Source organism: Stylophora pistillata, chromosome 7 (assembly GCF_964205215.1).
Source record: "Stylophora pistillata chromosome 7, jaStyPist1.2, whole genome shotgun sequence".
In the NCBI taxonomy this organism is placed as follows: Eukaryota; Metazoa; Cnidaria; class Anthozoa; order Scleractinia; family Pocilloporidae; genus Stylophora; species Stylophora pistillata.
Window position 1 is genome coordinate 16,204,341 of NC_142525.1, and position 14,251 is coordinate 16,218,591.

The 14,251-nt window shown below is 38.5% G+C and overlaps 2 protein-coding genes, 2 long non-coding RNA genes and 1 pseudogene across 5 annotated transcripts; 2 read left to right on the top strand and 3 right to left on the bottom strand.

Annotated features, from left to right (window-relative positions):
* Positions 1-575: 575 nt before the first annotated feature.
* On the bottom strand, positions 576-3,882 carry LOC148726847 (tyrosine kinase receptor Cad96Ca-like; annotated as a pseudogene).
* A 2-nt stretch (positions 3,883-3,884) lies between these two features.
* Positions 3,885-5,990, top strand: LOC148726848 (uncharacterized). Its single transcript, XR_015989774.1, has 2 exons — positions 3,885-4,226; positions 4,739-5,990. It is a non-coding gene; the product is annotated as an uncharacterized LOC148726848 (long non-coding RNA).
* Positions 4,580-7,246, bottom strand: LOC148726849 (putative serine/threonine-protein kinase DDB_G0281745). Its single transcript, XM_088727853.1, has 2 exons — positions 6,810-7,246; positions 4,580-6,090 (listed from the first exon to the last, which is right to left on the bottom strand). Exons 1-2 carry the CDS (start codon positions 7,116-7,118, stop codon positions 5,266-5,268), a joined length of 1,134 nt encoding a protein of 377 aa, XP_088583979.1. The 5' UTR covers positions 7,119-7,246; the 3' UTR covers positions 4,580-5,265.
* A 53-nt stretch (positions 7,247-7,299) lies between these two features.
* LOC148726850 (uncharacterized) lies at positions 7,300-13,161 on the top strand. Its single transcript, XR_015989747.1, has 4 exons — positions 7,300-7,441; positions 7,667-7,752; positions 11,891-11,999; positions 12,314-13,161. It is a non-coding gene; the product is annotated as an uncharacterized LOC148726850 (long non-coding RNA).
* On the bottom strand, positions 7,601-12,031 carry LOC148726851 (uncharacterized). Of its 2 annotated transcripts, none has more exons than XM_088727654.1 (4): positions 11,850-12,031; positions 10,399-11,413; positions 9,704-9,817; positions 7,601-9,266 (listed from the first exon to the last, which is right to left on the bottom strand). In XM_088727654.1, the coding sequence occupies exons 1-4, from the start codon at positions 12,015-12,017 to the stop codon at positions 7,774-7,776; spliced, it is 2,790 nt and encodes a 929-aa protein (XP_088583780.1). In that variant the 5' UTR covers positions 12,018-12,031; the 3' UTR covers positions 7,601-7,773. The 2 variants fall into 2 exon arrangements, with proteins under 2 accessions (XP_088583780.1, XP_088583779.1); XM_088727653.1 differs by having other exon boundaries at positions 9,704-9,907; positions 11,850-12,030.
* Positions 13,162-14,251: the final 1,090 nt, after the last annotated feature.

Genomic DNA, 14,251 nt, shown 5'->3' on the forward strand with positions numbered 1-14,251 from the left:
GCTGGTATGTGCAAAACACTAATGCAGAAGTAACGTGCCTAGCATAGTTTTAATAAGTGTAAACGTATTTCGAGTGAGTATGGTAAGTAAATAAAGGCTTCGGGAAAGCAATAGCATGCGCACGATAGCTTCCCTCCAGACAAGCAAGTTCGGCGGCGAAGCAGTTCCTTAGGAGTAACTGAGAAATTTAAACAACTCTGGCCTTCAGGGCGAGATCAATCTAGTAATTAAGTTTCTCTCTTGAAAGGTACGTTACAATGCAAAGATGCCAAAACCAATCTTCTGATGTCAGTACGCTGTCCACGTGGTCCTACCTTTCAGATGAGAAACTAGCTTAAAATAAACCGATCGCAAACGCTTAATTAAGTGGAGCAGAGGTGTAAATGCTTGACAAGTCAACGAGAAATACGAGAGTATACTTCATCGTTAAAACGAGTGAAAACATATAATAACGTTTCACCGTTTAACAATATAAAAAGCACAATGTAATCGTTTAAGACAAAGATGATTAATCCGTGAAACTCGTTGTGGCAAAGTGTTGAAATTGTTAGCCGATCATACATTGTGGACGTGTATCCAACTAAACTAATAAATCCTCGACGTTTGCATACAACTGCTTGTCGTACATACTCATGTTGATCAGCCTCAGCAGCGAAGAAAAAAATACAATAATCAGCGTCATTTAGAAAAAGGGTTCCTCTTGCGTTATAAGTAGTTATCCTCATGAGCGGCAAGCTTTCAAACAAATTCAAGGAGAAAGTGTTTGAGGCTATGGGCTCAGAACATTCTACAACCCCAGGAAAAACTGTTGCGGAGACATTTCAATGCAATTTTTAATTTCCCGCCATGCAAAAAACGTTTCCAAAAGGAGAAAACTTGCCCCCCTCCCCACCCCTGGTACTATGTTGTTGGGGCTTAACAGCTCAAGCATGCATTTCTTGTGTTGCCGCAAACAACGTTGCAATAGGGGAGGGGGGAAACAGTCTTTGCATTTGCGACGGTAAGCATTTTTGTCAGGCTGAGTGCAAAAATAGGTATTTTTGTAATGTGTCTCAACAGGTTTTGTCCGAAGTTGTAGTTTGCTCTTTCGCAGTTCTATTATGTCTTTATTTTATCTATTTAATTTGTTGTTGTTGTTGTTGTTGTTGTTGGTGAGGGGTACTAATTGCGGTGACATAAGAAGAAAAGATGGCTTCTTAAAAAATGAAAGAGATGAGACATATTACAAAGTCATCCAGATAAATGCTGATTTGGTTGAAAACCCTAACAAGCTGAGCTCAAGCCAGTCACTCTTGAATAAAAAAGAAACTTGATCACAATTCTCACCTTATGTTGGGTTTCCATGTCCTTAAGCTGATTTTTCAATTCAGTGAATGTTGGTCTTGCATCCGGGTCATTTTTCCAGCATTTCATTATGATCTGATATCTGGTATTTTTCAAATGATCTGTTAAAGATTTAAAGAACGTTTTCTTGTGCGATTAAAGAGGATGAGTTGAAAAACAAACTTACAATTTTTCATCGACGTGTTGTGGTTTAGGCATCCTGTATCCCTCTTAAGTAAGTTTGCAATTTTTTTCCATCCATTCTGGGGTAAGGCGAACCACCTGGCAGAATAACAAAACCATCGTAATATAATTATAACGAAACAACTTCTTTCGCTGGAACACTACCCTGTGTCACAAAGGCTGCTTAGAAGCTCACTGCGCTTGTCTTACTGAACATAATACATTGTTAACTTAAATATAGTAAATACCTAGGGTGAAAATCTCGTAAAGGACAACTCCATAACTCCATCTACGGAAAGAAAAGTCATACGAATATAAATTAAGGGACTGAGGACACTAACAGTACATACGACAACTAAGATGTATTATTTTACAAAGCATAAAATTCATGTCCTGATTAAAATTGGTAAATCTTGCAGGAAAGTCGCCCTAGGTGATTGTCAGATATACTTACAAGTCACTTTTGGTGGTGTATTAGCCGTGCAACAAAGTTTCAAAAGCAGTCCATTTCACGAGAAGACGGCCCTAAATGTTTCAAATATCACTCTGTGAATAGCTCAAAAGTTATAAGTGACAAGCTAAAGGCAGTTTCATTTAAAGTTATACTCATCCAAGGATTTCATGAGCGAATCCAAGAATAGATCAGCTATACCACAACAATCATTATGAAAGATCATTAGATGGAGCGATATGTGAATGAGTAGTACCGCCCTCATCTTCCCTAGCTCTTGATTACCTTACTCTTTCGTTCATAAATATTTCATCCTGCACTTCACTGGCCATTCCAAAGTCTGTCACTTTACACGTTTCCTTTTGTCCAACCAACTCATTACGGGCTGCGAGGTCTCGGTGGATGATCTAAGAAAGAAGTGATTCGTCAGCCAAAATTAGCGACTGTGGAAGAAAAGAAGTGAAAAGAAATGGTTTAGATAGGGAAAAAAAGAAATATCTAGGAGATATAATATGGTTTGCGTATTTCCTAAAATGCTTATATTAAGATTTCAAAGAAAGTAGAATTCTGTAGTGTAGCAGCTTTTGCGACCGATGACAAATTTTGGAAATTTCAAGTTTTAATTATTTTTATTCCGTGACACTAAATGGATATTTGTTGTGCAAAATTAATTCTTTCATTAGATGGGATGTTCTAGGAACAATGCAAAAGTAACACCATTTGCACATTGGGATAAAACTTATATGATGGTATCAAAATCGGGAAGGTTCCTCTATTGCAAAAAGCTTTTACTAGACAGTCAAAATACGTTTGCATTATCCGACCGTGATCTTCTACGAAAGAAAGGGCTTAACATGGCAATACACCTTACAAAAAACGTTTAAGAATTAAGTTTTTTGCCTTGTGTTTTTAATTAACTTACAGATTTCGAGGACAAATAAGTCATTCCCTCTGCGATTTGCCAGGCTAACTTCATCAGCTGCTGCGACGTCAGATTGTTTTGTGGTTTGATATCTGGGTCTTTGTAGTAAGTATCATTTAATCCGCGGCTCTTTCTCAGGTAACTCAGCAGATCCCCAAAAGGCACATATTCAATCAAAACCAACAGCGACTCTGAAGAGATCAAACAAACAATATGATAATTAAATGAATAACAAAGCTAAAGAAAACAAGAAATCAATTAATAATCCAGCCATGGTTGATATTTTTGAGCGAATCGCAAAAAGAAGATGCAGTTTTAAAAAGAAAGCTGGAACACCAAATATTTCGCTAAAAACGCGTTTTTGCTTACACAGCAGAATGATGAGTTCAGAGGCAAATATTCGGTCTTAGACAGTCATAAAATCCAGGAGAGTTTATAATGACTGAAAAAAGATAACGAGACAGAGTTACAAAGTAAATCAAAAGGAAGCTGTGTATAGAAAAATTAGACCCGCATAACTAAAGCGTACTAGATTACGTAACACAAGCGGCATAAGTTTAATGACGTAAGAATGTGGTTTCAGCTGCTTCATTGTTTCAAGTTCTTTCATCAAATCTCGCTCGTCTGATTCAGCAGCGTTTGCTAGAGAATTAAAAACAAGGAAAATAATTTGGTTCATGGGAATAATGAGCGAAAAACTGAAATGACAACATAAGTTATGAAATGGCAAAAGCTAAAACATTACTCTAACATGGCAACATTTCCTGAATGACTGTAAGGCAAGACTGTCATTAAATTTACAGTACAAGAGCTCACATTTAAGCATCTTAATACCCATTGTAGTCGTTTCTGGCTTTCCTCGAAGTCCTACTGCTGTTCCTTTGGCAACCTGACCAAAAGAACCTTTACCAATGATATTTTCTATGGTCACGTGAACTCTTGGATTTTCCCAGGAGCGTGTTAATGGACAAAGAGGCGCGTAATCAGCACCTGAAGAGGCACTCAAGTAGATTAAGGCCTGGTTCTAAAACGCTTTTGAGACCTTCTGACACCCGAAACCTCTTAACCCGTAGCGTGGCAACTGGGGTTAAAAGTGGTGTCATATGACTTCTTTCTCTTACGTGTCGCGTGTAGCACTCCACGGTTGTCGTGTTAGGTGTTTGGACGTCGGATTCTCAAGATTTTTTATGTTAAATACGGGCCATTCCAAGACAAGTTAAAGATTTTTAGTATTTTATACAGCTGCTAGTTTTTGGCCTTTCTGTGTACGAGACCGGAAACCTAAATTGTTCTTACAAAGATCAATAATGTAGCATTGGATGGCCGTTTCGATCTTTCACACGCAAAGTAAGTGGCATGGCGAACTGCATATATGTGCGGGACGCATTCACGTAAACGTTTTGAAGCCTCTTGAAGTCTTGAGCGATACGCATACCCTACGCAGCCACGTTCTGGATGTTCAATTTCTGTTTGCACTGCCGATTTGGTTTTTGCGTTTGTTGTTCACCTCAGAGCTCAACAATCAATTCATTGAACGTAAGTGTATTGCTGTTCACTATAATTAATAGTTTCATTCACTAATAGAGTGTGCACGACATTTTCACCCAGGACGTTTTTCCTCTCTTATTAGCTGCGGGACCTGTAAGCTATGTGTATGCAGTATTTGTGGCCACTTTGACAATAACGACCAATAACTGTGCTCAGCAAGAATATAAACAACTATTAATTTCTCTTGAATGGTCAAAGTTGAAATTATTGGCTTTGATTGTAAATTAACCTACTTTAGGCTCATCTCAGTGTGCCACTGCTGTGTTGAACTAATTTAAATTTGGTTGGACATTTTGACTGATATTATTTAGATAGCAAGAAGATGATCCTTTGGCAGTGGATTTTTTCTATGGATAAGAGCTCCTTCATGCACATAACCCTTGAAGTGTTACAAAAAGAGTGGCTTATGGGTCTAACACAACACAAGAGTGCCATTGGACAAAGGTCCAACAGCTGCTAGTCAGTTTTTATCTTAATTCTTAATTCATGATGTACATTTTTGTTTTAAATGTGAACCCTTTGAGTAGTTGTAGGAAAGTGATCATTGTACATTGTACATGTAGGCATTCCTCATATTATTGTGAAAGGCCTTGTGTAGATGTTATTGTTTTCACTGGCTACCAAAAGATGACTACATCTTTGCAGTGAGTTTCCGAAAAATGAATGCACTTTGAAAACCCAGTAGCGTGAATACAATAACAAACTGAAACTGCCTGTCAGGTGCACTTTGCAACATTTCGACTGTCTGGTCTCTGCTGTCATAATTACTATTTTATAGCTTATGAATGGAGCATTGAATTTGGCCATACTATACATAATTATCAGCTGGGAACTGCTTTCACTTTTTGCAAAGGGATACATTTCTTTCAAGCTGATTGAGAAGGTACGCAATCGAACATCTTAATTTGGGATCTTCTTCTAAGCATTTCCTTTTTCCTTCAAGAAAGCAATTTTCACAAGGAATGTTGGCACTGATATCAGACATGACTACACCAAATGAAAATAAATCGGAAGCAAATGATGGTGGCTGGCCAAGAATAATTTCAGGAGCAATGTGTCTGTACTTTTTACGGTAGCCATCCTGTTCATGTGCACTTAGACTCTTCCTTTTGGAAGTAGCTTCAGATACTTTAATGGACTTGCCAAAATCAATGAGCATGGGATGAAATCCTGTGTGCAGAATTGTCAGGAGAATATTATCACTTTTGATATCTCGATGGAGAAGTTGTTTCATGTGAAGGTGCTGTAGAGCTTGGCACAGTTCAAACATAATCTTTCCAGCACAATATTTTGTGAAGGGTATGGTGGGATGGTATAATGCACTGTACAAAGTACAAGTCTGGTTGTTAATACCATAGAAATAGGAAACCAGAAAGTAAGGTTTTTGTGTTACATTGACTCCAAAGATGTGAGGAAGAGATGGATGGGAACATCTTGCCATTACATCTGCTTCACGTTGAATATCCTTAGTAGAAGATAGGTTATTGTACTCCTTCACAGCTACTGGAATTCCCTTGTAATACTTTTTTTGACAACTACCAAATACACCATGACCAAGGTGAACTGTGATGTCTTTATTGCCATTGTCTTGTGGAGCCCTTAACTGGTATGGAGAAATTTCTGGTATATGTCTGCCAGATATAATACCTTGTGGGGAAAAAAGCTGCAAATATGAATTGCAGTTAATTTAAGTTTTTAAGTGACATTTTAAAAAAGAAATGTAAATTTTTACCCTACCTACACCACTTTAGACATTTGGGTGCCTTTTGAATTTTTCAAATCTCAAAAATTAGGTACTATTCAAATTCTGCAGCCATTTTGTTATTTTGAAAGATACATTTATTCTTCTGGTGAAATGGTGATTCATGACATCCTTTGATCCTTTGGCAAAGTTTGGTTATCGTGTTTTTTATCTGGGCAGACAGTTCATCTGCAAATTACTAGCTATAATAAGAACCTGCTTGACACATTATGAGAAATAAAATGGTATAGGGAAGCATTTCTATTGTTTTAGATGGGCATAGGGGTTACAGATGTGGTGTGAATACAATTGTTTATTTTTTTCACTTCTTCCCCTCTGTACCCCTGTTCATTGTTGAAATAAAACACTTCAGGGATGCTATGACTACATTTTTTCAGTTTGCCAACATTGAGCTGGAGAGAAATGTGCATTATGAGGTTGTTGTTATCAGATAATTTGATCAAAATGGTGATTGTATTTTCGCTTAATCCGACAGACTATAGCTTATACTCAACACTGACTTTTCTCCTTGAAGCACCATACTCATTTCAAAATGCACACCCCCCTCCCCTCCTAGAACCCAACATACAACATCAGTCTGACTTTTTGAGTGTATGTACGTTTTCAGAAGCACCACTCACCCTAGGGTTGGTTCCAAATCTAGAAACCGGTGATAGGGTACCAGCTTTTTCTTGAAGTTTTTTATGGGCCTTGTTTATTTGTTGCCACTTCAAGTAATATTTCCTTGCAAGGTATAGGAATCGATCTTTCTGCATGGTTTCCTTACGTATGCGTTCGGAAACTGCCTTCCTTGCTTCATCCTCTTTAACTTTTCTTCTCTGAAGCCGCTTACGCTTCTTTCTGTCGTTTCTCATTCGTCGCCGCTCAGCAATGGTATTTTGACGCCATCGAAAGGGAATTAATTTGCTAGTATTCGCAACATCCTCCATATTCGTTGTTGATTTGTTTGCACAGAAAATGCACTTAAAAATTGGCGGGAAGGCGGGAAAGCATTGATTTGAGCTTGTCACATCATGTCACGAGTTAAATCTCGCTTTATCGTCAGCGGTAGCCGCTAATTACGCATCCTCTAAGGAAACTCTTCAGGGGTTACCATAGTGACAGAAAGGTAAGCAAACTAATTTTCGCTTTGCAATAATGTTTCCGAAGTTAGAGTTCAGAGATGACAGAAAACAAAACAAACAATAAAAAAAAAGAGAAAAGAAACGGAAAGAAAACAGAATCAATTGAGGAGGACAACTTTCATCGAGAGGTAAGTGCTCGCGTCTTATTTATATTTTGTTTGATTGGGATAGAAACCCTCTTGTGGCTTGGACTTGTTTTCAATTTCTTTTTCTGCTTATCTCTTATTGTTAAACTCCCCTCTTCCACTCCTTATTAATGATTATGCTGTACCTAAACCAGCCATACATAATTGTACACGTAATTTTTACTGAAAAAGTAATCCTAGGGTATTTTTATTACTCATTGTTGACAGCATGCTGATAACTATTCCGTCAGATAATTTTTCTGACTGCGGGATTTTGTGTTGGGTTTGATGACACTCACATGTGCTTATGTAAGGTAAGGGAGACATAAATACGGTTATAAGTGTATAGTGATCTTCCAGTGCTTTAACAATTGTCTACACAATCGTAGGGTCTTGTACAGGTTGCATCCTTTCTCATCTTTCTCAATATCATCCAGAGTTGGCTCTAAACAATCATTTCCGGTTGTGAATAATTTTTCCCATTCTTTAAATTTTTTTGTTACTTCTGAGTGCTTTGCAAGGACTTGCGACTGCACATAAGCTAGTTGAGATTCATATTTTTCCTGCAGAGTCTTACTGTTTAAGTTTTTTCGAAGATTGTTTCTAGCACTGTCAAGTTTCTTTACATCCTCTGTCTCACCAATAACTTTAGCCACATTTTTGGCTATAGTCGAGTATAAGGAGGATGTAGATAAATTGGGTTCATTGAAAGTGTGGCTGGTCTCATGGGTTTCACCAGTAATTGGTAACTCTTCAGGTTGCACTGTAATCACCCCTGTCTCTTCTTGATCTTTCTCTAGTTCCAACCCATTTCTCTGGTCACCCTGGCCCAAAAGGTCCTCTCCCACTTGAACAAGAGCAATCACTCTTTCTTCTCTTTTGTCAGTTTCATCTTCATCATCTTCACTGTCATGATCCATTAGCCTGCTCTCTTCTGCATAATCTTCACTTCCAACTCCATTCAATTCTTCATTTCTGTCACTCTCTGTTTCACTTTCGTCTTCATCTTCATCATCCTGCAGGAAGCCAGTGTGAATGATGTGGTCAAGCTCACCCCTTTCATCAAATACTCTGATAGCATGGTGAGGTATTTGAATATGAGCTGATGATACACACTTCTTCCAGTTTTCTTGAAGGTATTTACTCTCTGACTTCAGTGTGTGGGAGCGAAAGTGGTGTAAAGGTGGAAGGGTGTGCACTTCTCTTCGAGTTTCACAGGGGGAAGTGACATCAAAGAATTCAACACCTTTAGCAACATGCCTCCACCAAACTCCTTCTCCACACAATAGGAAGTCAGAAATGCGCTCCAGGTGTGCTTGATAGGCGCTCTGGTATTTAAGGATGATTCTGTGGGGGATGATACTATTTTCTGGTTTTGGCAAGCACTTGGATAGTTTCCCCAGTCGTGACTCCTGCTCTTGAATGGCACTTCGTCGGTTGATTTCACCTTGTTTCATTTCTGCTTGCATCCTGATCAGGCCAGGGGTGATGATCTCTCCAGGTCGTCTGCTTGATGTTGCCAGGGATATACTGGCAAAAGTGTTGAAATGGCGCTCTTGTTGTTCAGTGTTGGTTGACCTGGAGCAGATGATGCGATGTTGGATGGGTGCATGGCACACCAGTGAGTGCAGGTAACGGCCATAGAATTTTTTCTCCGTAAGTATTATAGGCTTTCCAATAACCTCCTCACATGCAATAGCATGAAGAAAGGTTTGATTGTGAAGCCTTAATACATTTTTTTGGCATCTCTCTTGTACCTTAGCATACAGAATTTGCATGATTTCTGTCATGGTGTCCAACAAGAGCTGTACCTTCTCATCGACAAAACCTATGAAGGGGAAAATAATAAAATATAGCTATAAAAACACTTGATTAAAAATAATTTTGATAGAACTAAAGAACAACTTTCTGTAAGTGGGGAGTACAACATGTATTAACAGTTGTTAACTGTTCAACTTGATGATAAAAATAACTTAGCAGAACAGCAGTAATTAAGCACACAGCACAACAGCTGGTTACTTTTGAAAAGTAACTATCTATAAGATGTCAATGTAATGTGAAAAATGCGAAATTTTTAGAGACTTATAATAACATTTTCCTGATTCTTCTGCCAATTTTAGTCCAAACTGGTCTGACCTACCAGGGGTGTGTGTTGGGAGGTGGGATAATAACAAAAGTATTATTGTCAGGACAAATTGAATATTTTAAGTATAAAGTTAATTAGGACCTCAGTCTATATAACTTCAAAAGTAGAACAATGTTCACCTCTCAACTGTTTTGCAAGCACGATACAGATCTCACGATAATCTGAACCACGCAGTTGGTCTTTTGTTCCAGAAACTAAGCTCAGTGTCTCCTCACACAACTTTTTCACATCATCTGAAAGGTGGGCAGAAATTTCAGTGATGATGTTTGAGATGTTTTCCTTCACATCATGTAATGGTTCAGTGGGAAGGACCTCATACATCCCTGTATAGTGAAAGGAAATAAATAAAACCAAAGAAAATTAATTTAACTGGATTTTATAAATACATATAAATTTGGTTATATGCTTGGGTGAAATATGAGTGTTTTTAAACTGCTATTGTGAGGTGTTGCTTTTACATGTACAGTATGTCCTGGTCCATGTTAGGAGAATCAGACCAATTAATTTTGCTTTTACAATCAATATTGTTTGATACTTGTCAGTAAGTTCAATTTAATAATAAAAGTTGTTATTGTCCCTGTGAGTAGAAAATAATACAACATGCACATGATGCTTTGCAAAAAATTAGATTTCTCCTTAATGATCAAATGCACATAAAAGTACAAATTGTTTAATTTGTATTAACCAGCCATAGAGCCACTAGTCCATGAATTTAACATACAGTAAGGAGAGTAATTCTCCTTTATGGTAAAAGATAACTTTATAATAACTTTGTGTTATGCTAGTACTGTAAATATTTGAGTTAATTACATACCTAAATGAAGATCCTTTATGCTTCTTCCTTGATCCATGGTAAACATTGCTGGTACTCTCTGTATACCACCAAGATGCTCTTTTAGGATGATCTGCAGATCCTTCTTGTAGCCTTCATCACACAATCCACGTGCTCTACATTCCCTCCGCAGTTCAGCAACTGACATATCTTTGAATGGTCTGATTCCACCATTTCTTTTTGCTTTTCCTGCGGGCCCTGCCAGCACTATGTTTTGCCGATCTGCTAGAGACAATTGGGGGCGTCGAAAACTGTATGTAAGGTCACGATACCTTCGTGAATCTCCACTACATCCACTACAACCAGCATTTCCTCCCCTCTGCTCTCCACTCTCAAACTGCTGCTCTGGGCCATCTCCATGGAAGAACCGCATTACATCATTCACTTTAACTCCATCACTGGTTTCTACTTGGTAAGGAAGGTAATCAAGGCATTCTTGTCTGGTCTCAACATATGCAAGCTGCTCAACCTCTTTTGATCCACATCTCCCAAGAATATAGAGATGAGGCCTTTCAACAATTGCTGCTACATCAACATCTCCATACCCTCTGGCCTTCATCTCTTCAGGGGTGTAGAAGAAGGCAGGATCATAAAGGCACTGAATAAGGTACAATATGTGACCATGGTTCAGAATGGTTGAATTGTCTCCCCAGATCATGAGATGCCTGGTTCTCTGGAACTTGATGAGCAGTTCTTTTCTTTGGCTTGCTGTTAAATCCTCCCGGACATGCTTGTCACATTCACCAATCTCCATCAGACATTCTATAACTTTCTCATCTGACATGTCTTCATAGTGAGCATCAGAATAGGCACGCACAATGCCAAGTTGTTCGCATCTCTGAAGCTCTCTCTTTCTGATTTCAGAGAGAGGGATCTTTCTGGCAGAAACTGTAAATTCCACTTGTTGAAGGGTGCCATCACTCTTCAGAACAAGCTTTTTATACATCCTAGGAACAACCAGCTCACCAATGGTATATTCTCCTGCATCCAGTTTGTCCTAGTGAGAAATACAGTGAAATGACTCTATGTGCCTGTCCTGTATTTAAATTTTTTTTAAAAAGCATTTTAATTACAATTTGCTTCCTTCATAATAACTTAATAGGCACATAACAATCTGGTGGTAGTTTACATCTTTTTTTGTTTGATGAAGAGGGTGGCCAGGGAGAGTACATTTATGGCCACATACACTGCATGTAAACTTGTGGAAAGCATTGTACTTGTTTTAATTGTCTGCACGTGAACTACTGACAGAAGTACATAATATTTTTGTACTTAATAGCTGCATCAGTACCAACAAAAATTTATTAATTATTACAATACTAAGAGGTCACCATCATTGATAGTCACAAAAAAAGACTCTCTGGCTGCATTGAATAATTTTCTCAAGGATTTTAAACACATTTTTAGTTAAACTTCAGTCAGACAAGATTTACCTTCAGTGTGTGTTTAATTTCTTTGTTTGTTCTGGGCACAGGAACAGTGATGTCTCCTCCAACCATCCTGTTCAGTCTCCGCCTTGGAAGGGACTGATCACCTCTTCGCAGCTGCTGGAAACGCTTTAGGTCTACTCCTTGGTTTTCAAGGTACTCTTTTACCACCATATTTCCTAGCCTTAGATCTGCCAGACCATATCTTCTTGCAAGATGCGAATAATTGATCTAGGAAAAAATTTATGGTATGTTAATAAGCAATCTTAAGGCTGTTTTATTTTAAAGAATCAGTGCATTGTTACTAGACTTCCATATTTTTTCCAGGGCCCCCTACAATTTCCATGTACTTGTATGTGTATCTACATTGTATTATTGTATTTATGGTAGATGTAAGGAACTTCACTGTTTGTGTTAAATGCAAGTAACCTCACCTTGTCTCCTTCTTTCATATTTGTTACTTCTTTCAGGAGGTTTTCTTTGTCGAAGTCGACCTGATGTGGCGGTGGAGAATGGCGTTTTTTCTTGCTAACTCCAAGATCTTCCTGTCTCTTCCGTTTTCCAACCCTTACAGCTGCTTCCTCCATTGTCTCAAAGTACAGAGTGGTCCTTTGTTTTTCCCGCTGACTGTAAGACTGCCTCGTGCTCAGCATTGTATCTGCGTCACGTTTGGACCATTCCTCTTGCACTTTCTGCTTCTCTTGACGTGCTCGCTGTCGACGTTCGCGTTTCTTTTGTATTTTGCTTTTCTTTTGCTGTAACTCGAGCTCGGATACTTTAGTTTGAGCTTCAGCAAAGCTAACGTTAAACGTTTTCTGAAAGTGCCCATTTATTTTTAAGTAAATGTGTTTTGCGGCCGTTTTTATTGCTTTTTGGGTGGGCTTTACTTTTTTGTTTGCTACGTTCCTATTTTCAACAAGGGCTTCTTGAACTAGCTTTTGCGGCGTGAACCTGACAGTGTTCGGAAAGAGGGACTGGATGGCGAAGTGATGTACTTGGCAGGCATGACAGTGCGACATAGTGTGTTCTGACTTCTGAGAATCGGGTAAACCGTTCCAGTTTGCAAGCGAAAAGTACTTGAGGTATTCAGTTCGGCTCCGAGAGTTCATTTTTCGAAATGAATCATAAATAATTCTTGCCTTTCTCAGATATGTGGACTTGTCAACGGCGAAAATTGACTGTGCTGATTCACCTAGCGTTTCTTGGTAGTTTCTCCATCGCTGAACGGGATCAGCCTCCTTCGTCGTCCTTCCCGGTTTATGGAAACTTTCTTTAACGGCAACTCTTGAAAATCCACAATTAAATATGAGAGACATCGTTTGCTTGCCAAGTCTTCTTCCTTTCTTACTTGTATCGAACAATTTATCTTGCTACGGGATGAGCGCGCGCTCTTTACTTTCGAAAATTTCGCCTAAACCAATAAAGTATTACCGAATTCAAAACCATTAGAGATAAAGTTACTAATTTATTTTTAACAAAAACCGCGTTTTTTACCCGCAGGTTTAAGAGAAGAGAACGAAAAGCCCTTATTTTTTATTGACTTCTCTCCTTTACCACAGGTCGTTGTAGCCCTACTCGTAATTCACCATTTCAGACCATTTCAAATTAAAGGGAAAAAAACACGTAGGTTAAGCAAGGATTCTTGCTCCATTTCCTCCGAGTTTTTGTCTTCCGAAAGCCCAAGATAGCAAATCTTATGGGATTTGAAATAAGCTTTTCTTTCGACCTTAAAACTTAGTTCGCCATGTTTTGGCTTCGTACCCTGGCCTTGTAAACGCATTTCTCAAAAGTAATTGGTTGATTTAAACCATGGCAACTATGCCAGGGGAATCCTCGCGTGAAAATATGGCGGCTGGAACACTTGAAACGCTGTCTGCGAGTTTCTTAACTTCCCACCACTAGTTAAGATTATTTAGTTGTAGTATTATTCATTTTGGACTCCACCACTATCACTTTCTTTATTTCTAATCAGAACCTACAGTTACATTTCTTATGTTTCGTATAAATTTGTGTTAAGATCACGAAATCGGTACTTAAGTTGACTCAAGCAAACGCGAACCATTACCTGTTAAATATTATAGAAATATTGTGCTCATTCCGAGTGGTTTAATAGCGTTTATCACTACACTGATATGAATCGGAGGTTTTTATGTGATTGTTGTGAGAGCAAGTGGTGGGAATTTGTTGTGGAAGGCACATAGCTTTTTGGCGCCGAAATTAGTGGTTTTTGCAAGTATCAAATTTCATCACGTTTTTCGGACGATAAACTTCCATCCACTAGGTGAAGGCCTAACGTTTGGCAAAGTTTTATGGAAATTGGCCACGTTTTAAAGAAGTTATAGTTAAACTTTGTCAAAACCGTGAATATGGACATGGGAACCAGGCCTTAATCCACTTGAGCACTTGGT